General features: G+C 45.7%; 1 protein-coding gene across 4 annotated transcripts in view; it reads left to right on the top strand.

Annotated features, from left to right (window-relative positions):
* ryk (receptor like tyrosine kinase) overlaps positions 1-20,340 on the top strand; it is a 408,854-nt gene that overhangs the window by 371,557 nt on the left and 16,957 nt on the right. For all 4 annotated transcript variants that reach the window (XR_010017706.1, XR_010017704.1, XR_010017705.1 and 1 more), the window contains exon 15: positions 17,617-17,753. Coding sequence is in view for 1 of the 4 variants with exons in the window: in XM_063046162.1 (XP_062902232.1) it covers positions 17,617-17,753 (137 nt within the window). In the remaining 3 variants the exon portion in view is untranslated. The remainder of the gene's footprint in view (positions 1-17,616; positions 17,754-20,340) is intronic.

Genomic DNA, 20,340 nt, shown 5'->3' with positions numbered 1-20,340 from the left:
ATTGCACAGATTCATTACCCTCTGGCTAAATAAATTGCTCCTCATTTCTTTTCTAAACTGATGTCTTTGTATTCTGAGGCTGTTCCCTCTGGTCTTACTCTCCCATTATTGGGAACATCCTCTCCACCTCCACTGATATCTAGTTCTTTCAGTATTCAACAGGTTTCAATGAAATTCCACCCATCCCTCTGTCCCTCCCATTCTTCTAAATTCCAGCAAGTCCAGGCCCAGAGCCATCAAACACTCTTCATACAGTACATTCCAGAATCATTCTTGTGTACCTATCTAATGTCAACACATCTTTTCTTCGATAGATGTGGTACAAGAATCATTCTTGTGTACCTATCCAATGTCAACACATCTTTTCTTAGATAAGGGGCCCACAACTGCTCACAGTACTTCAAGAGTGGTCTGACCAATGCCTTGTAAGGTCTCGGCAATATATCCTTAATTTTATATTCTAGTCCTCTCGAAATGAATGCTAACATTGCATTTGCATTCCTTATCACTAACTCAAACTGAAAGTTAACCTTTAGGGAATCCCACGAGGACTTCCAAGTCCCTTTGCACCACAAATTTTTGGATTTTCACTCTATTTAAAAAATAGTCTACACCTTTATTCCTTCTACCAAAGTGCATGACCATACACTTTCCTGCCACTTTGCCTATTTTTCCAATCTGTCTTGTCCTTCTGCAGACACCCTGCTTCATTAATTCTACCTGCTGCTCTACCAACCTTGTATCATCCATAAACTTTACACAAAGCCATCAATTCTGTCATTCAAAACATTCACATACAACATGAAAAGGAACAGTCCCAACACCGACCCCTACAGGACACCACTATTCAGCAGCAGCCAACCCAAAAGAGCCCCTTTCTTGGGTGGATCCTACCCAAGATCCACAAACCTGCCTGTCCTCACAGACCTATTGTCTCAGCTTGCTCCTGCCCCACCGAACTTGTTTCTGCATACCTCGATACGGTTTTATCCCCCCTTGTTCAATCCCTTCCTACCTATGTTCGTGACACTTCTCACGCTCTTAAACTTTTTGATGATTTTAAGTTCCCTGGCCCCCGCCGCTTTATTTTCACCATGGATGTCCAGTCCCTATATACTTCCATCCCCCATCAGGAAGGTCTCAAAGCTCTCCGCTTCTTTTTGGATTCCAGACCTAATCAGTTCCCCTCTACCACCACTCTGCTCCATCTAGCGGAATTAGTCTTTACTCTTAATAATTTCTCCTTTGGCTCCTCTCACTTCCTCCAAACTAAAGGTGTAGCTATGGGCACCTGTATGGGTCCTAGCTATGCCTGCCTTTTTGTTGGCTTTGTGGAACAATCTATGTTCCGTGCCTGTTCTGGTATCTGTCCCCCACTTTTCCTTTGCTACATCGACGACTGCATTGGCGCTGCTTCCTGCATGCATGCTAAGCTCGTTGACTTTATTAACTTTGCCTCCAACTTTCACCCTGCCCTCAAGTTTACCTGGTTCATTTCTGACACCTCCCTCCCCTTTCTAGATCTTTCTGCCTCTGTCTCTGGAGACAGCTTATCCACTGATGTCTACTATAAACCTACTGACTCTCACAGCTATCTGGACTATTCCTCTTCTCACACTGTCTCTTGCAAAAATGCCATCCCCTTCTCGCAATTCCTCCATCTCCGCCGCATCTGCTCTCAGGATGAGGCTTTTCATTCCAGGACGAGGGAGATGTCCTCCTTTTTTAAAGAAAGGGGCTTCCCTTCCTCCACCCTCCACTATCAACTCTGCTCTCAAACGCATCTCCCCCATTTCACGCACATCTGCTCTCACTCCATCCTCCCGCCACCCCACTAGGAATAGGGTTCCCCTGGTCCTCACCTACCACCCTACCAGCCTCCGGGTCCAACATATTATTCTCCGTAACTTCCGCCACCTCCAACGGGATCCCACCACTAAGCACATCTTTCCCTCTGCCCCCCCCCCCCCGCTTTCCGCAGGGATCGCTCCCTACGCGACTCCCTTGTCCATTCGTCCCCCCCATCCCTTCCCACTGATCTCCCTCCTGGTACTTATCCTTGTAAGCGGAACAAGTGCTGCACATGCCCTTACACTTCCTTCCTTACCACCATTCAGGGTCCCAGACAGGGTCCTTCCAGGTGAGGCGACACTTCACCTGTGAGTCGGCTGGGGTGATATACTGCGTCCAGTGCTCCCGATGTGGCCTTCTATATATTGGCGAGACCTGACGCAGACTGGGAGACCGCTTTGCTGAACACCTACGCTCTGTCCGCCAGAGAAAGCAGGATCTCCCAGTGGCCACACATTTTAATTCCACATCCCATTCCAATTCTGACATGTCTATCCACGGTCTCCTCTACTGTAAAGATGAAGCCACACTCAGGTTGGAGGAACAACACCTTATATTCCGTCTGGGTAGCCTCCAACCTGATGGCATGAACATCGACTTCTCTAACTTCAACTAATGCTCCACCTCCCCCTCGTACCCCATCCGTTATTTATTTTCATACACACATTCTTTCTCTCACTCTCCTTTTTCTCCCTCTGTCCCTCTGACTATACCCCTTGCCCATCCTCTGGTTTCCCCCTCCCGCCCTTCTCTTTCTCCCTGGACCTCCTGTCCCATGATCCTCTCATATCCCCTTTGCCAATCACCTGTCCAGCTCTTGGCTGCATCCCTCCCCCTCCTGTCTTCTCCTATCATTTTGGATCTCCCCCTCCCCCTCCCACTTTCAAATCTCTTACTAACCTGACGAAGGGTCTTGGCCTGAAACGTCGACTGTACCTCTTCCTAGAGATGCTGCCTGGCCTGCTGCGTTCACCAGCAACTTTGATGTGTGTTGCAGAGCCCCTTTACTCCCACTTTTTGTCTCCTGCCAGTCAGCTAATCTTCTGTCCATGCTAGTATCTTTTCTGTAATGCCATGATCTCTTAGCTTGTTCAGCAGCATCGTATGCCACCTTCTCCAAGACTTTATGATATTCCAGGTAAACAATATCCACTGACTCTTCTTTGTCTATGCTGCCTGTTAATTCCTCAAAAAAATTACAACGCGTTTGTTAAACAGCACTTCCCCTTCAGCAAACCATGCTGACTTTGGCTTATTTTATCATGTGACTCCAAGTACCCCGAATCTTCATCCTTATCTAACAAGACTCTAACATCCTCCACCCCAGGCGAGTCAGGCTAACTGGCCTATAATTTCCTTTCTTCTGCCTTCCTCTGTCCTTTAAGAGTGGAGTGGTATTTGTAATTTTTCAATCCTCTGGAACCATTCCAGAATCTAATGATTCTTGAAAGACCATTACTAATGTTTCCGGAATCTCTTCAGCTATCTCTTTCAAAACCCTAAGTGTAGTCCATCTGTTCCAGGTGACTGATGTACCCTCAGACTTTTCACCTACCCAAGCACCTTCTCCTTAGTAATAGCATCTACACTCACTTCTGCCCCCCGACAATTTTGAAGTTCTGGCATATTGCTAATATCTTCCACAGTGAAGATGGATGCAAAATACTTAAAATAAATTTCTCTGCCATTTCTTTCTTCCCCATTCCAGCAGTCCAATATCCACTCTCGCCTATGATTTTCTACTTGTATATCTGAAGAACATTTTGGTATTGTTACGTACCCCGTAACTGGGTTGCCAAACCAGCAGAAATGGATCACTCAGTTGGAGTCTGGAGTACTAGACCTAAGAAAGTTTTATTAAAGAAACAAGCAACACAGTAATCGAAAGGATAATAAATGCAACAGTTCAGCGATGATAGACACACATGTGCACAGAATTAAGATAACAGCATCAATCAAGCTCTATCGTTGTCTAGGGGTAAATGACCAAATTTCAAAGTGACTCAAAGTTCAGTTCGCAGTAATCGTTGCCATGGCGATGGACAACGTGGGGGAAGAGAGAGATAGAACAGGAACAACTGATCATTCAGAACGGCTTCACTCACAGACCAGCGAGATGGCTCACAAACAGCTTTTGGGCGGGTCCTTGGTGATGTCACCTGAGGTCACCGACTGTGACCCCTCCTCCAGATGCGGTCGATCCTCTGCAGTGAACCCGGCACCCAGGCAAGGGCGGACACACACCGGGTTCCCGCTGATCGTACCTTTCCACCCTGGTCGTTGTCTGATACTTCTCACCCACTCGTGAGAGGCGCACCGCTTCCAGGGTCTCGTTACCTCGGGTGGCGTGTGTCTGTCTTAGCGAACCTGTCCCTTTTTATCCCCCTGCTGGGGTATCGCCTGTCCATCACTTCAAACAGTTCAGGGTTCAAAGGGGGAGCCGCTCCAGACAGCTCTCTCTCTCCCACGTCCCTTCATTACACATCTCCAGACGCTGCTCCATTGTTCCTTATCTCTCCTTCCCCTGAGGGCAGGTGGCAGACCAACTGCTGATGCCACTGATGCTAGCCCAGGCCAGCAAACATCTTAATTTTATGTGTATTCTCGTCACACTTCCCCCCTTTAAAGGATTTTTACCGGGAGGTAAAAATTACGAACATGACTACATTATTTGATACACACACGAATATGCATCTTTATCAGTTATTTGGCTAATACAGAGAATTTGAAGCTGTCAACACCTTGACAGACAGTCATCACATTTTCTGTTCCTTTTACACGTGTTATTAATAATCCCTTAGACCAGGCTCCAACTCAGCAAACTTCATAGTGGCCAAAAACACTGATGAATTGCGACCAATGTAACCTCTCATTTGGTTTTGTCCCGGACCACAATAACAAGGGTCGTCCCATTCCGACTCAGTTTTCTCTCGCAAGGGCTTAGTAGGAGGGGAACGGGTATTGACCGCAGAGTTATTGCAAAACTTCCTGCAGTACCCCACCATCTCCAAGAGCCTTCTGAGGGCCCTCTTGTCTGTCAGGGTTGGGAGGTCAGCAATAGCCTGCACTGTAGCTTGCATCGCTGCCAGCTGCCCCTGTGTCACCTCAATTCCCAGGTAAGTGACCTTCGTGTGGCCGAATTCATTTTTTTCAAGATGCACTATCAAACTGGCTTTAGACAGCCGTATTAAATTGCCAATACGCACCTCTATGTTCATCAGCCCTTTAGTCACTGAATTACTCAAAAAATATGGGTGTTGTTTACTTGGCTGCCCTATTGTAACCACAATCACCCAACGTCCCAGTTCTTTGCATTTCCTCGGGACAATCAAACACATGGGTGCGAGTCGTTTAATTACTCCTTCTAAAGATTCGCTTTGTTCGGGGATTAAGGGAGAGACCTTATCAGTAGACCTGGCCAAAACAATAGCCTTCTCCCATCTGATCGATCCCATACTAATCTTTTCAAAATGTTTTTTTCCTCTTATCAGGGGGCCCCTAGCTTCATTGATTTCCACGCTAACACCGACTAGGTTTGTTAGCATATCAAAAGCCGGTGACCGTCTCAGTTCGCGTCGGTCATGATCAATAACATTTTTCCCCCTGGGCAGCCGGTAAATCTCTTTCATGATTCCACCAACTGTTTCCTCCAGCACCGCAAAATGTCCACCGGGGGGTACCTCGTGGGCCATGTTAAAAACCTCATCCCCATAACTCTTTTGCACCACCCCCCACTCCTCATCTGCGGATACTGTACTTGATTTCCCTTTCTTCCTTGGCACTTCCTCCTCCGCACAATAGCTTGTCAAGGCTGTGTCAGAGAGAGCGGTCTCTGCCAAAACCATCAGCCCCTCGTCTTGCTCCTGCGTCTGCACAAATTCTTTCCTGGCTACTGCTACGTCTGTCCCAGCTCCCTCACTACCTCTTATCTCACTACATCCTGTCTCATACAAGGTTGGCAGAAATGTTTCAGCCAAATTCACCATCGCGGGCCCGCGATGAACCTGTGAGTCCATGGGCGGGGCCTCAATGCTGGCAGGCTGACCTGTCAATCTCACGACTGGGAACACGATTCCTCCGGTGACGTCATTACCGAGCAAGACTTCCACGTCTTTCATCGGTAATTCGGACCTCACCCCGATCGTGACTAGTCCAGAGACCAGGTTGCTCTGTAAGTGTATCTGGTGCAAAGGGACTGACTCTGTCCCTTCCCCAACACCTTTGACCTCTACCTCCCCAGTCTGGGTCTCTGAGCTAAACTCTAATACACTCTTCAGTATTAGTGACTGACACGCTCCCGTGTCTCTCCAGATCCGCACTGGAACTAGTTTTAACCTCTCCTTCACTGACACCAGTCCGGCCGAGATAAACCTCTCGCGCCCTTCCTGGACTTTTTCAGACTTGTCCTTCCCTAGCGGTTCGCTTAACAGCTCGATACAGCCATTCAAAATTTCCGCTTTTCCTTTCCCCGTCTCCTTCCTTGGGGCAAAGCACCTGGACGCAAAGTGTCCGACTTTCCCACAATTATAACAGACGACCCCAGGAGACTTCCTACCAGACTGCTCCCGGTCTACCTTATCCTTTTCACTCGTCCCCGGCTTACTTTCTGACTTTTCCGGCGGACTCTCCCCGCCGTCCTGACTACCCTTCTGGTAGCATTTACTCGGGGCAAACTTCATTTTATGCGCCAACGCATACTCATCCGCTAACTCAGCAGTTGTGGCTAACGTGGCTGCCTCTTTCTCATCGAGGTAGGGTCTCATACCCTCAGGGACACAACCTTTAAACTGCTCAATCAGGATCAGTTGCAGCAGTCTGTCATAATCCCCCTCTACCCCTTCCGAGGCGCACCAACGCTCACAATATGTTTGCATCTCACGAGCAAACTCCAAAGACGTGCGGTCCCACTGCTTCCTCACATTCCGGAACCTCTGCCGGTATGCCTCCGGGACCAACTCATAAATCCTGAGGATGGCCTCTTTCACCACCTCATACCTCTGGGCATCTTCCGCGGACAAAGCTGAGTAAGCTTCTTGGGCCTTCCCTTTCAGTACACTCTGAAGTAAAACAACCCACTTATCCCTCGGCCAGTCCTGACTTATAGCCACTTTTTCGAAGTGGAAAAAGTACCGATCCACGTCGGTATCGTCAAATGGGGGAACCAGCCTAACCTCCTGGGTCGCCCGGAACCCTCCATCTTGGTTCGGCACGAGCCCCTGCTTGGCCCTTATCCTTAACTTCTCCAGCTCAAATTCCCTTTCCCTCTGTTTCCCTCTCTCTTCTCGCTCCCATTGCCTCTCTTTCTCCTCTCTCTCTAACTGTCTGTCTCTCTCTTTCTCTTCTCTCTCTAACTGTCTCTCTCTCTCTTTCTCTTCTCTTTCCAACTGTCGTACCCGGAACTCGTGCTCGAGTCTCAGTTTTTCAAGCTGTACCTGTACCGCGTCTCCAGCAGGTTTTTCAATAGACACCACCCCCAGCTCACCTTGGGGAAACACACCTTTAGATACATAGTGCTCTACAATAGCTCTGTGTATCTCCTCTCTCCTCATTGTCGACTTCACCTTAGCAAGATTCAACCGTTTGGCCACAGCTATCAATTCCGATTTCCTGGCATCCTCTAATGCCTCCAAGGTCAGCGCCTTTATAAATTCCTCAGCCTCCATTTCTGCTGTTTGTCTTTTCTTTCTTTCGGGAATTTTAACCCAATCAATTTACTCCGTCCCAAATTTAGCGTTCAAAATCGCGGACGAGAACCCCACTTATGTTACGTACCCTGTAACTGGGTTGCCAAACCAGCAGAAATGGATCACTCAGTTGGAGTCTGGAGTACTAGAACTAAGAAAGTTTTATTAAAGAAACAAGCAACACAGTAATCGAAAGGATAATAAATGCAACAGTTCAGCGATGATAGACACACATGTGCACAGAATTAAGATAACAGCATCAATCAAGCTCTATCGTTGTCTAGGGGTAAATGACCAAATTTCAAAGTGACTCAAAGTTCAGTTCGCAGTAATCGTTGCCATGGCGATGGACAACGTGGGGGAAGAGAGAGATAGAACAGGAACAACTGATCATTCAGAACGGCTTCACTCACAGACCAGCGAGATGGCTCACAAACAGCTTTTGGGCGGGTCCTTGGTGATGTCACCTGAGGTCACCGACTGTGACCCCTCCTCCAGATGCGGTCGATCCTCTGCAGTGAACCCGGCACCCAGGCAAGGGCGGACACACACCGGGTTCCCGCTGATCGTACCTTTCCACCCTGGTCGTTGTCTGATACTTCTTACCCACTCGTGAGAGGCGCACCGCTTCCAGGGTCTCGTTACCTCGGGTGGCGTGTGTCTGTCTTAGCGAACCTGTCCCTTTTTATCCCCCTGCTGGGGTATCGCCTGTCCATCACTTCAAACAGTTCAGGGTTCAAAGGGGGAGCCGCTCCAGACAGCTCTCTCTCTCCCACGTCCCTTCATTACACATCTCCAGACGCTGCTCCATTGTTCCTTATCTCTCCTTCCCCTGAGGGCAGGTGGCAGACCAACTGCTGATGCCACTGATGCTAGCCCAGGCCAGCAAACATCTTAATTTTATGTGTATTCTCGTCACAGTATCCTCTTTTATATTATTGACTAGCTTACCTTCATATTTCATTTTTTCTCTAGTTATTTTTTTTAAATTTGCCTTCAGTTGGTTTTTATAAGATTCCCAATCATCTACCTTCTCACAAATTTTTGCGATATTATATGCCCTTTATTTTGCTTTTCTTTTGGTATTGATTTCCCTTGTCGGCCACAGTAGCCGAATCCTGCATTAGAATATTTCCTGTTTTTGCATTGTATCTATCCTGCGCTTTCTGAACTGCTCCCGGAAAATCCACCCATTGTTGCTCCATCGTCATCCCTTCTACTGTCCCTTTCCAGTCAATTTTGCGCAGCTCCTCGCTCATTCTCCTTATATCACTGTATTTCCGATACATCTGATTTTAGCTTCTACCTCTCAAACTGCAGGGTGAATTCTATCAAATTATCATCACTGACTCCAAAGGGTTTCTTTAGCTTAAGCTCCCAATCAAATCTGATCCAATCCAGAACTGCATTTCCTCTAGTGGGCTCAACCACAAGGTGCTCTAAAAGCCATCTCATAGGCATCCAACATATTTACTCTCTTGGGATCCAGCACCAACCTGATTTTCCCGGTCTTGCATATTAGAAACCCCCACAGCTATCGTAACATTGCCCTTTTCACATGCCTTTTCTATCTCCCATTGTTGTATCCCACATTCTTCGTATTGCTTGGAGGCCTATATATAACTAACATCAGGAGGAGTAATATATTCTTTATCTTTGCAGCTTCTTACCTTACCCAAAAGGATTCCTTTGTCACCTCTTTCTAACGGTTTGATTTCATTTTTAACCAACAGAGCTACTGCACCCACTCCTGCCTATCTGCCTTTCCTTATGATACAATGGGTATCTTTGGATGTTAAGCTCCCAATTATGATCTTCCTTCTGCCACTCAGTGATACCCACGTCATACCTGCCTGTCTCTAACTGCATGACATCCACCTTATTTAATATACTTTCAACCTGTGTTCATTTTTCCCTCATGTTACACTTCAATTCATCCCACTAACTGCAATTTTGCCCTATCATCTGCTTGTCCTTTCTCACAGTCTCGCTGAACATTATATCATCTTGTATACCAACTACCCACCCTCAGCTTTATCACTCCAGTTCCTATCTCCCTGCCAGTTCACAAAATACTGCAATGACTAATCCACATATCCTTTTGAACGAGGCATGAATTTTTATAAAGTGAAATTAGTCATAATATTATTAGGAAGTTGGAAATAATAGCAAGAAATATCACAATGGGAGTTTCAATTGTAAAATGGCTACTTACGGGGTGAGGATAATGAAATGGAGGTTTATGGCCTGTGTAGTGAAGAGTAAATGCAATTGGAAGATCAACTCGAAAATTTTGCATGCAGACTGCCACCAGAGGTTGGTTTGTAAAGGCATGGAATTACTGGACTCCAGAGACATTATGCTTGAACACTGAAGGAAATAGTTTAATTGTTCCTAACATCTAAACTCTAAATGTTCCTAATCTAAAACCAGATTTCAACAAAATCCAATTGCAAGAAAAAGTTTGTCAACTGTTTGCATTTACCTGGTTTTCTGCATTAATTACTCATAAAATCTGGGCTGGTCTTCATCTAAGTACAATAATAGATTATACAATAATAATAATACAATCTGCCTAAACTAATATCACACAAACAATTGTACTTTTCATGTCTTTATTGAACACATTGTTTTAATTATTCACAGTCTAGGCTGGAAAAATATGTGAACCCTTGTATTTAATATCTCGTAGAACCTTCTTTAGCTACAATAACCTCCACCAAACATTTCCTGTACCTGCTGCTCAGACTTGCACAACGGTGAGGAGGAATTTTAGACCATTCCTCCAGACAAAACTGTTTCAGTTCACCAATATTTCTGGGATATCTTGCAAGAATAGTCCTCTTCAGGTCATGCCATAGCATCTCAATTGGGTTAAGGTCTGGACTCTGACTTTGGCCATTCCAAAACACGAATTTTCTGCTTTTTAAACCATCCTGTTGTTGGTTTACTCTTGTGTTTCGGATCATTGTCTTGTTGCATCATCCAACTTCTATTAGTTTCAGGTGACGGACCCCTACCCTGACATACTCCTGTAAAACGTCTTGATACAATTTTGAATTCATTGTCTCAACGATTGCAAGCTGTACAAACCCTGAGGCAGCAAAGCAGTCCCAAATTGATGATGATCCTTCCACCATGCTTCACAGTTGGGATGAGATTTCGGTGTGCAGTGACCTATTTTCCTCCAAACATAGGGGTTTGTGTTTCTGCCAGAAACTTCAACTTCTGTCTCATCTGTCCACAGAACACTGTCCCAAAAGCATTGTAGAACATCCAGGTGATCATTTACAAACTTGAGGCATGCAGCATTTTTTTTTTGGAGAGCAGTGGTTTCCTCCATGGTGTAATTCCATGAACACCATTCTTGTCCAGAGTTTTTCTTATCATGAACACGTGAACAGACTTTAGCAAATTCAAGATTTCTGCAGGTCTTTTGCTGTTACGCTTAGGTTCTTTTTCACCTCCTTCAGCTTTGCATGTTGTGGTGTAATCTTTGCAATATGCCTACTCCTAGGGAGAGTACCAACAGTACTGAATTTTCTCCATTTGAAGACAATTTCTCTTACTGTGGTTTGGTGAGCACCCAAGTCTTTAGAAATGCTTTCGTAGCCTTTTTCAGCTGTTTTGATTAAGATATAAACAGATCTTTCTTGAGAAGACCAAGCTCTGACAGTAACCTGTCTTGTGTGTATTTTTTATAGGGCAGGGAACCTCTGCAAGCCACACCTCCAATCCTATCTCATTGATTGGAACACTTGATTCCAAATAGCTTTTGTAGAAGGCCTTACCCCAGAAGTTCACTTGCTTTTTTGTACCTAGACTGTGACTTTTTAAATGGTGTACTCAGTATTGATGAGAAATATTATGTGTGTTATTTTAGACAGATTGAGTTTGTCTATTATTATAACTTGGATGAAGATCAAACCACATTTTATGAGTAATTAATGCATAAAAGCAAATGGTCACAATCATTTTCTTGTATCTGTACTTGTGCATCATAATAGGCAATGGAGCAATTGGGTAGTGGCGGAAATTATCTTGGATTTATTAAAAGCCACCTTCTTGATCAAGTTTGTCTTCTGACCAAATACCACTTGTGGCTTGATTTCAGTTCTTTTTGATGATCCTGCTATTGGTTTTGGGATAATTTACTTTAATATCACTTTAAACGTGAAATTTTGTTACAGAATGCATTTGATGTGGCACCTTCCATATGTCCACACATACCTACTATTTTATTCTGAAGTACAGCACAGTAACAGTTCCGTCTGGCCCCATTGAGCCTCTGCCACCTAATTACACCAGCGTGACCAATTAACCTACCAACCCATACATCTTTGGAATGTGGATGGAAACCAGAGCACTTGAAGAAAATCCACATTGAATTTTTCGCAAACAACAGGAATTCTGCAGATGCTGGAAATTCAAGCAACACACATCAAAGTTGCTGGTGAACGCAGCAGGCCAAGCAGCATCCATAGGAAGAGGCGCAGTCGACGTTTCAGGCCGAGACCCTTCGTCAGGACTAACTGGTCCTTAGTCCTGACGAAGGGTCTCGGCCTGAAACGTCGACTGCGCCTCTTCCTATGGATGCTGCTTGGCCTGCTGCGTTCACCAGCAACTTTGATGTGTGTTGATTGAATTTTTCGTTTTTTTTTCCATCGGCGTTCAGAGAGGCGGGACTGCGCAGGCGTGTGATGTCGGGCAGTGAAGCGCGGAAGATTTAAAAGGACAGAAATCCTGCTTTGGGTTTAATTCAGAGAAGGAACTCTGAGAATCGGAGCGGGAGTGCAGAGGAAGCCATTTTTGAATTTTTCGGGTTTTTTTCCATCGGCGTTCTGAGAGGCGGGACTGCGCAGGCGTGTGACGTCGGGCAGTGAAGCACGGAAGATTTAAAAAGAACACAGCCTTATACAGCGGGCAGTGTAGTTTGCGGGCTGCGGAGTGAGCCGGGAGCAGAGTGAAGGCTTAAGGGGTTTGGCTCAACAGGCTTAGGCGGAAACGGGTGAGGCGAGGAAGTTTTGGTATTCATTTTTTGTTGTTACTTGAGGAGAGGGGTAGTATGAGTGTGAGGACAGCTTGTTGTTCTCGGTGCCGGATATGGGAGGCCCTGGAGTCTCCAAGCCTCCCGGACGTCCACATCTGCGCCAGGTGCGCCATGATGCAGCTCCTAAGGGACCGCGTTAGGGAACTGGAGCTGCAGCTCGATGACCTTCGTCTGGTCAGGGAGAGTGAGGAGGTGATAGAGAGGAGTTACAGGCAGGTGGTCACACCAGGGCCACGGGAGGCAGACGAGTGGGCCACGGTTAGGAGGGGGAAGGGGAAGAGTCAGGTAATAGAGAGTACCCTGGTGGCTGTGCCCCTTGACAATAGGTACTCCTGTTTGAGTACTGTTGGGGGGGGACAGCTTACATGGGGGAAGCAACAGTGGCTGTGCCTCTGGCACAGAGTCCGGCCCTGTAGCTCAGAAGGGTAGGGAAAGGAAGAGGAGGGCAGTTGTAATAGGGGACTCAATAGTAGGGGGTCAGATAGGCGATTCTGTGGACGCAGTCCAGAGACCCGGATGGTAGTTTGCCTCCCTGGTGCCAGGGTCTGGGATATTTCTGATCGCGTCCAAGATATCCTGAAGTGGGAAGGTGAGGAGCCAGAGGTCATGGTACATATAGGTACCAATGACATAGGCAGGAAAAGGGAAGAGGTCCTGAAAGGAGAATATGGGGAGTTAGGAAGGGAGAAAAAGGACCGCAAAGGTAGTAATCTCGGGACTACTGCCTGTGCCATGCGACAGTGAGAGTCGGAATGCAATGAGGTGGAGGATAAATGCGTGGCTGAGGGATTGGAGCAGGGGGCAGGGATTCAAGTGTTTGGATCATTGGGACCTCTTTTGGGGCAGGTGTGACCTGTACAAAAAGGACGGGTTACTCTTGAATTCTAGGGGGACCAATATCCTGGCGGGGAGATTTGCGAGGGCTACTGAGGTGACTTTAAACTAGAATGGTTGGGGGGGGCGGTGGGAATCAAATTAAAGAGACCAGGAGAGAGGAGGTTAGTTCACAACAGGGGGATGAGAACAAGTGCAGAGAGTCAGAGGGGTGTAAAATGAGGGTAGGAGCAAAAAGTAGTAAGGTGAAAAGTAAAAGTGGCAGGCCGGCAAATCCAGGGCAAAAATCAAAAAGGGCCACTTTTCAACATAATTGTATAAGGGCTAAGAGTGTTGTACGAAGGCTTTGTGTGTCAATGCAAGGAGCATTCGTAACAAGGTGGATGAATGTAGTCCTGACGAAGGGTCTCGGCCTGAAACGTCGACTGCGCCTCTTTCTATAGATGCTGCTTGGCCTGCTGCGTTCACCAGCAACTTTGATGTATGTTGCTTAAATTTCCAGCATCTGCAGAATTCCTGTTGTTTACGGATGAATTAAAAGTGCAGATTGTTATTAATGAATATGATATAGTTGGGATCACAGAGACATGGCTCCAGGGTGACCATGGATGGGAGCTCAACATTCAGGGATATCCAATATTCAGGAGGGATAGACATGAAAGAAAAGCAGGTGGGGTAGCATTGCTGAGAGAGCAATTGCTTAGAGAGGAGATTAATGCAATAGAAAGGAAGGACATTAGCCGGGAGGATGTGGAATCGATCTGGGTAGAGCTGCATAACACTAAGGGGCAGAAATCCCTGGTGGGAGTTGTGTACAGGCCACCTAACAGTAGTAGTGAGGTTGGGGATGGTATTAAACAGGAAATTAGAAATGTGTGCAATAAAGGAACAGCAGTTATAATGGGTGACTTCAATCTACATATAGATTGGGTGAACCAAATTGGTAAGGGTGCTGAGGAAGAGGATTTCTTGGAATGTATGCGGGATGGTTTTTTTGGACCAACATATTGAGGAACCAACTGGAGAGCAGGCTATTCTAGACTGGGTATTGAGCAATGAGGAAGGGTTAATTAGCAATCTTGTCGTGAGAGGCCCCTTGGGTAAGAGTGACCATAGTATGGTGGAATTCTTCATTAAGATGGAGAGTAACATAGTTAATTTAGCAACAAAGGTTCTGAACTTAAAGAAGAGTAACTTTGAAGGTATGAGACGTGAATTAGCTAAGATAGACTGGCAAATGACACTTAAAGGGTTGATGGTGGATATGCAATGGCAAGCATTTAAAGATCGCATGGTGAACTACAACAATTGTTCATCCCAGTTTGGCAAAAGAATAAACCAGGGAAGGTAGTGCACCCATGGCTGACAAGGGAAATTAGGGATAGTATCAATTCCAAAGAAGAAGCATACAAATTAGCCAGAAAAAGTGACTCACCTGAGGACTGGGAGAAATTCAGAGTCCAGCAGAGGAGGACAAAGGGCTTAATTAGGAAAGTGAAAAAAGATTATGAGAGAAAACTGACAGGGAACATAAAAACTGACTGTAAAAGCTTTTATAGATATGTGAAAAGAAAAAGATTGGTTAAGACAAATGTAGGTCCCCTACAGACAGAAACAGGTGAATTGATTATGAGGAGCAAGGACATGACAGACCAATTGAATAACTACTTTGGTTCTGTCTTCACTAAGGAGTTCATAAATAATCTTCTGGAAATAGTAGGGGACAGAGGGTCCAGTGAGATGGAGGAACTGAGGGAAATACATGTTAGCAGGGAATTGGTGTTAGGTAAATTGAAGGGATTAAAGGCAGATAAATCCCCAGGGCCAGATGGTCTGCATCCCAGAGTGCTTAAGGAAGTAGCTCAAGATATAGTGGATGCATTAGTGATAATTTTTCAAAACTCTTTAGATTCTGGACTAATTCCTGAGGATTGGAGTGTGGCTAATGTAACCCCACTTTTTGAAAAAGGAGGGAGAGAGAAACCAGGGAATTATTGACCGGTTAGCCTAACATCGGTGGTGGGGAAAATGCTAGAGTCAGTTATCAAAGATGTGATAACAGCACATTTGGAAAGCGGTGAAATTATCAGACAAAGTCAGCATGGATTTGTGAAAGGAAAATCATGTCTGACGAATCTCATAGAATTTTTTGAGGATGTAACGAGTAGAGTGGATAGGGGAGAACCAGTGGATGTGGTATATTTGGATTTTCAAAAGGCTTTTGACAAGGTCCCACACAGGAGATTAGTGTGCAAACTTAAAGCACGCGGTATTGGGGGATGTGGATAGAGAATTGGTTGGCAGACAGGAAGCAAAGAGTGAGAATAAACGGGACCTTTTCAGAATGGCAGGCAGTGACTAGTGGGGTACCGCAAGGCTCAGTGCTGGGACCCCAGTTGTTTACAATATATATTAATGACTTAGACGAGGGAATTAAATGCAGCATCTCCAAGTTTGTGGATGACACGAAGCTGGGCGGCAGTGTTAGCTGTGAGGAGGATGCTAAGAGGATGCAGGGTGACTTGGATAGGTTAGGTGAGTGGGCAAATTCATGGCAGATGCAATTTAATGTGGATAAATGTGAGGTTATCCACTTTGATGGCAAAAACAGGAAAACAGATTATTATTTGAATGATGGCTGATTAGGAAAAGGGGAGGTGCGACGAGACCCTGGTGTCGTTATACACCAGTCATTGAAAGTGGGCATGCAGGTACAGCAGGCAGTGAAAAAGGCAAATGGTATGCTGGCATTCATAGCAAGAGGATTCGAGTACAGGAGCAGGGAGGTACTACTGCAGTTGTACAAGGCCTTGGTGAGACCACACCTGGAGTATTGTGTGCAGTTTTGGTCCCCTAATCTGAGGAAAGACATCCTTGCCATAGAGGGAGTACAAAGAAGGTTCAGCAGATTGATTCCTGGGATGGCAGGACTTTCATATGATGAAAGACTGGATCGAGTAGGCTTACATTCGTTGGAATTTAGAAGATTGAGGGGGGATCTTATTGAAACGTATAAAATCCTAAAGGGATTGGACAGGCTAGATGCAGGAAGATTGTTTCCGATGTTGGGAAAGTCCAGAACGAGGGGTCACAGTTTGAGGATAAAGAGGAAGCCTTTTAGGACCGAGATGAGTAAAAACTTCTTCACACAGAGAGTGGTGAATCTGTGGAATTCTCTGCCACAGGGAACAGTTGAGGCCAGTTCATTGGCTATATTTAAGAGGGAGTTAGATATGGCCCTTGTGGCTAAAGGGATCAGCGGGTATGGAGGGAAGGCTGGTACAGGGTTCTGAGTTGGATGATCAGCCATGATCATACTGAATGGCGGTGCAGGCTCAATGGGCCGAATGGCCTACTCCTGCACCTATTTTCTATGTTTCTGTGTTCACGGGAAGAACATAAATACTCCTGACAGACAACCACGGCATTGATCTGGGTCACTAGCACTGTAAGAGCATTGTCATAACTGCTACACTACTGTGCTGGCCCAGAATGGGCTGGCTTTGCCATTCTGTGTAATTTCCTCTGGTTTACCTGAAGCCTACCTTATTTGCTAAACATTTTATTGCAATACTAGAAACCTGGTTATAAAATTTGGCAGAAAAATTGTTGTAATGGTTCAGGAAAGAAGGGAAAGGAAGAGTGGAAGGTATGTTGCCCAGATGCAACGATCAAGATCATCTCGTTCAGAATGAAGATGCTCTGCTGGGGTTGTTCCATTGGAAATGAGATTGTGGGATTGAAGAGAAAATTTGCAGGGAATTACAGACGTGTAAAAACTGTGTTAATGGGGCAGCTCACATATCCAAGCAAAGACAGGATTAGCAGGAGTGCTGTATGTTCAAGAAAACGTTTTTGATCTAACAAATAAATACCAGATTCTCTTTCACTTTTTTGATGTTTTCCAACAATGAAGTGACATTGCTGAACATGATTTTAGGAAATGATGAGGCCAAGTGGAGCACCTGTCAATGGCAAATTTAGGAAATACAATCATTATATTCACTGATGAGGGAAGAGATTATGGCTGGGTTTCCTATTTGTGTACAGGAGGCATGTTAATGCATTTGGCACAGAAAGTTTGCTAGTCAATCTGATCAGATTCCAAGATTGTTTATTGTGAACCTGGAGTTCTTGAATTGTCGTGGAAACCATGGTCAGCCTTTCCTAATAATTCTTCTTTTGTTTTTCTTTAAGTGGGCATTTGGTGTTACACTGTGGGAACTGATGACCCTGGGACAGACGCCATATGTCGATATTGATCCTTTCGAGATGGCAGCTTATCTAAAGGATGGATATAGAATAGCCCAGCCAATCAACTGCCCAGATGAACTGTAAGTTGCATGGCACGTTTTTTTATTTGTTTAAATAACATAAAAAGGAGCAGAATTAGGCCATTTGGTCCATCAAGTTTACACCACTATTTCATCATGGTTGATCCATTTTTCCTCCCCTGCCTTCTTCCCGTATCTCTTCACGCCCTGACCAATCAGAATCTATCAAGCTCTGCCTTGAATATACACAGTCTTGGCCTCCAGAGCCACCTATGGCAACGAATTCCACAGATTCACTGATCTCTGGCTAAAGAAATACCTCCTCACCTCCATTTTAAAAGGACACCCCTCTATTCTGAGGCTGTCTTGTCTTTGACTCTCCTACTGTAGGAAACATCCTCTCCACATCCACTCTAACCAGGCCTTTCAACATTCAATAGGTTTCAATTAGGTCACTCCTCATTTTTCCGAATTCCAGTGAATACAGGGCTAGAGCCATCAAACCACATCCAAAGTTCCCCGAAACCACATCCTTAACAATCAACTCCAACATCTTCCCAGCCAGTGAGATCAGACCAATTCACCTATAATTTCCTTTCTTCTGCCTCTCTCCCTTCTTGAAGATTGAAATACCATTTCAATTTTCCAAGTCTTCAGGAACCATTCCAGAAACTAGTGATTCTTGAAAGATCGTTACTAATGCCTCCACAATCTCTTTAGCCACTTCTTTCAGAACACTGGGGTGTACACCATCTGCTCAAGATAGTGACTTCAGACCTTTGAGTTTCTCAAGAACCTTCTCGCTGGTAATGGTATCCTCACACACTTCATGACCCCTGACACCTGGAATTTCCACCAAACTGCTCGTGTCTTCAACAGTGAAGACTGATGCAAAATACTTATTTAGTTTATGTGCCATTTCCTTGTTCCCCACAACTACCTCTCCAGCATTGTTTTCCAGCTATTCGATTTCCATTCTCATCTCTCTTTTACACTTAATGTATCTAAAGAAACTTTTGGTAAAGTTTTCACATTTTTAGTTGCCTTCCGTTGGTTTCCCAGTCCTCTAACTTCCCACTAATTAACTGTTATAGTTCAATAGTTCAATTTAATAGCAAAGAAAGTATCTAATAACCAATCTGAAATTCTTGTTATTTGCAGATATTCATGATAGTAGAAGGGTACCCCAAAGCCCCCTATACTCCCTCCCCCCAATGCACAAGCAGCAGCAAAGAATCGACCCTCTCCACACCCCACTTCAGCAAAAAGCCTCTACCCACCAAGGAAGCAATAGCGAAGTCCCCACAAAAGACCATGATCTGCAGTACAACAAAAACTAATTCACCTAACAATTTGACATACAATTCATCTCTCTCCCTCTCTCCCTTTCTGCCTCTCCCTCTCTGCCTCTCTCTCTCTCTCTCTCTCTCTCTCTCTCTTCCCCCCCCCACTCTCTTTCTAATAAGCGGGCAGAGAGGTGTCATACAGTGAGAGGGGAGACTAACAAACGCTTGTTGATTATATTGTTATAAAGTGTGCCATTTTTTTTCCCTGTGACTTGAGAATTGGCAACAAGCTGTTCCCCATCAACAAAAGAGACAGAGAGAGAGCAATTCATTGGGTACAGAAGCCTCGGACAACTGATCCGCTGGTCCCAATATTCTACTTCTCCTGCGATGCTTCAGTTACGGCGACACCAGCATAGAATCGAGTCGCCCCCAGGACTGCAGAGCCTCATAACTCGAGGACGCACTTGTCTTCTAGACCGCGTCCTTGGGATATCAAAAAAGTAACCAGTTGGTGGTGAGCCATGGGAGCGAGAACCATTGCCATAAAGAACCAAAGTTTGTGTACAGCCACCTCCAACGGGATCCCACCACTAAGCACATCTTTCCCTCCCCCCCCCTCTGCATCCCGCAGGGATCGCTCCCTACACAACTCCCTTGTCCATTCGTCCCCCCCATCCCTCCCCACTGATCTCCCTCCTGGCACTTATCCGTGTAAGCGGAACAAGTGCTACACATGCCCTTACACTTCCTCCCTTACCACCATTCAGGGCCCCAAACAGTCCTTCCAGGTGAGGCATCACTTCACCTGTGAGTCGACTGGGGTGATATACTGCGTCCGGTGCTCCCGATGTGGCCTTTTATATATTGGTGAGACCCGACGCAGACTGGGAGACCGCTTTGCTGAACATCTACGCTCTGTCTGCCAGAGAAAGCAGGATCTCCCAGTGGCCACACATTTTAATTCCACATCCCATTCCCATTCTGACATGTCTATCCACGGCCTCCTCTACTGTAAAGATGAAGCCACACTCAGGTTGGAGGAACAACACCTTATATTCCATCTGGGTAGCCTCCAACCTGATGGCATGAACATCGACTTCTCTAACTTCCGCTAAGGCCCCACCTCCCCCTCGTACCCCATCTGTTACTCATTTTTATACACACATTCTTTCTCTCACTCTCCTTTTTCTCCCTCTGTCCCTCTGAATATACCTCTTGCCCATCCTCTGGGTCACCCCCCCCCTTCTCTTTCTTCCCGGACCTCCTGTCCCATGATCCTCTCGTATCCCCTTTTGCGTATCACCTGTCCAGCTCTTGGCTCTATCCCTCCCCCTCCTGTCTTCTCCTTTCATTTTGCA

The sequence above is a fragment of the Mobula hypostoma genome, chromosome 4, assembly GCF_963921235.1.
Source record: "Mobula hypostoma chromosome 4, sMobHyp1.1, whole genome shotgun sequence".
Lineage (NCBI taxonomy): Eukaryota > Metazoa > Chordata > Chondrichthyes > Myliobatiformes > Myliobatidae > Mobula > Mobula hypostoma.
The sequence above is the reverse complement of the archived record's forward strand: the minus strand, read 5'-3'. Positions and strand labels throughout refer to the sequence as shown.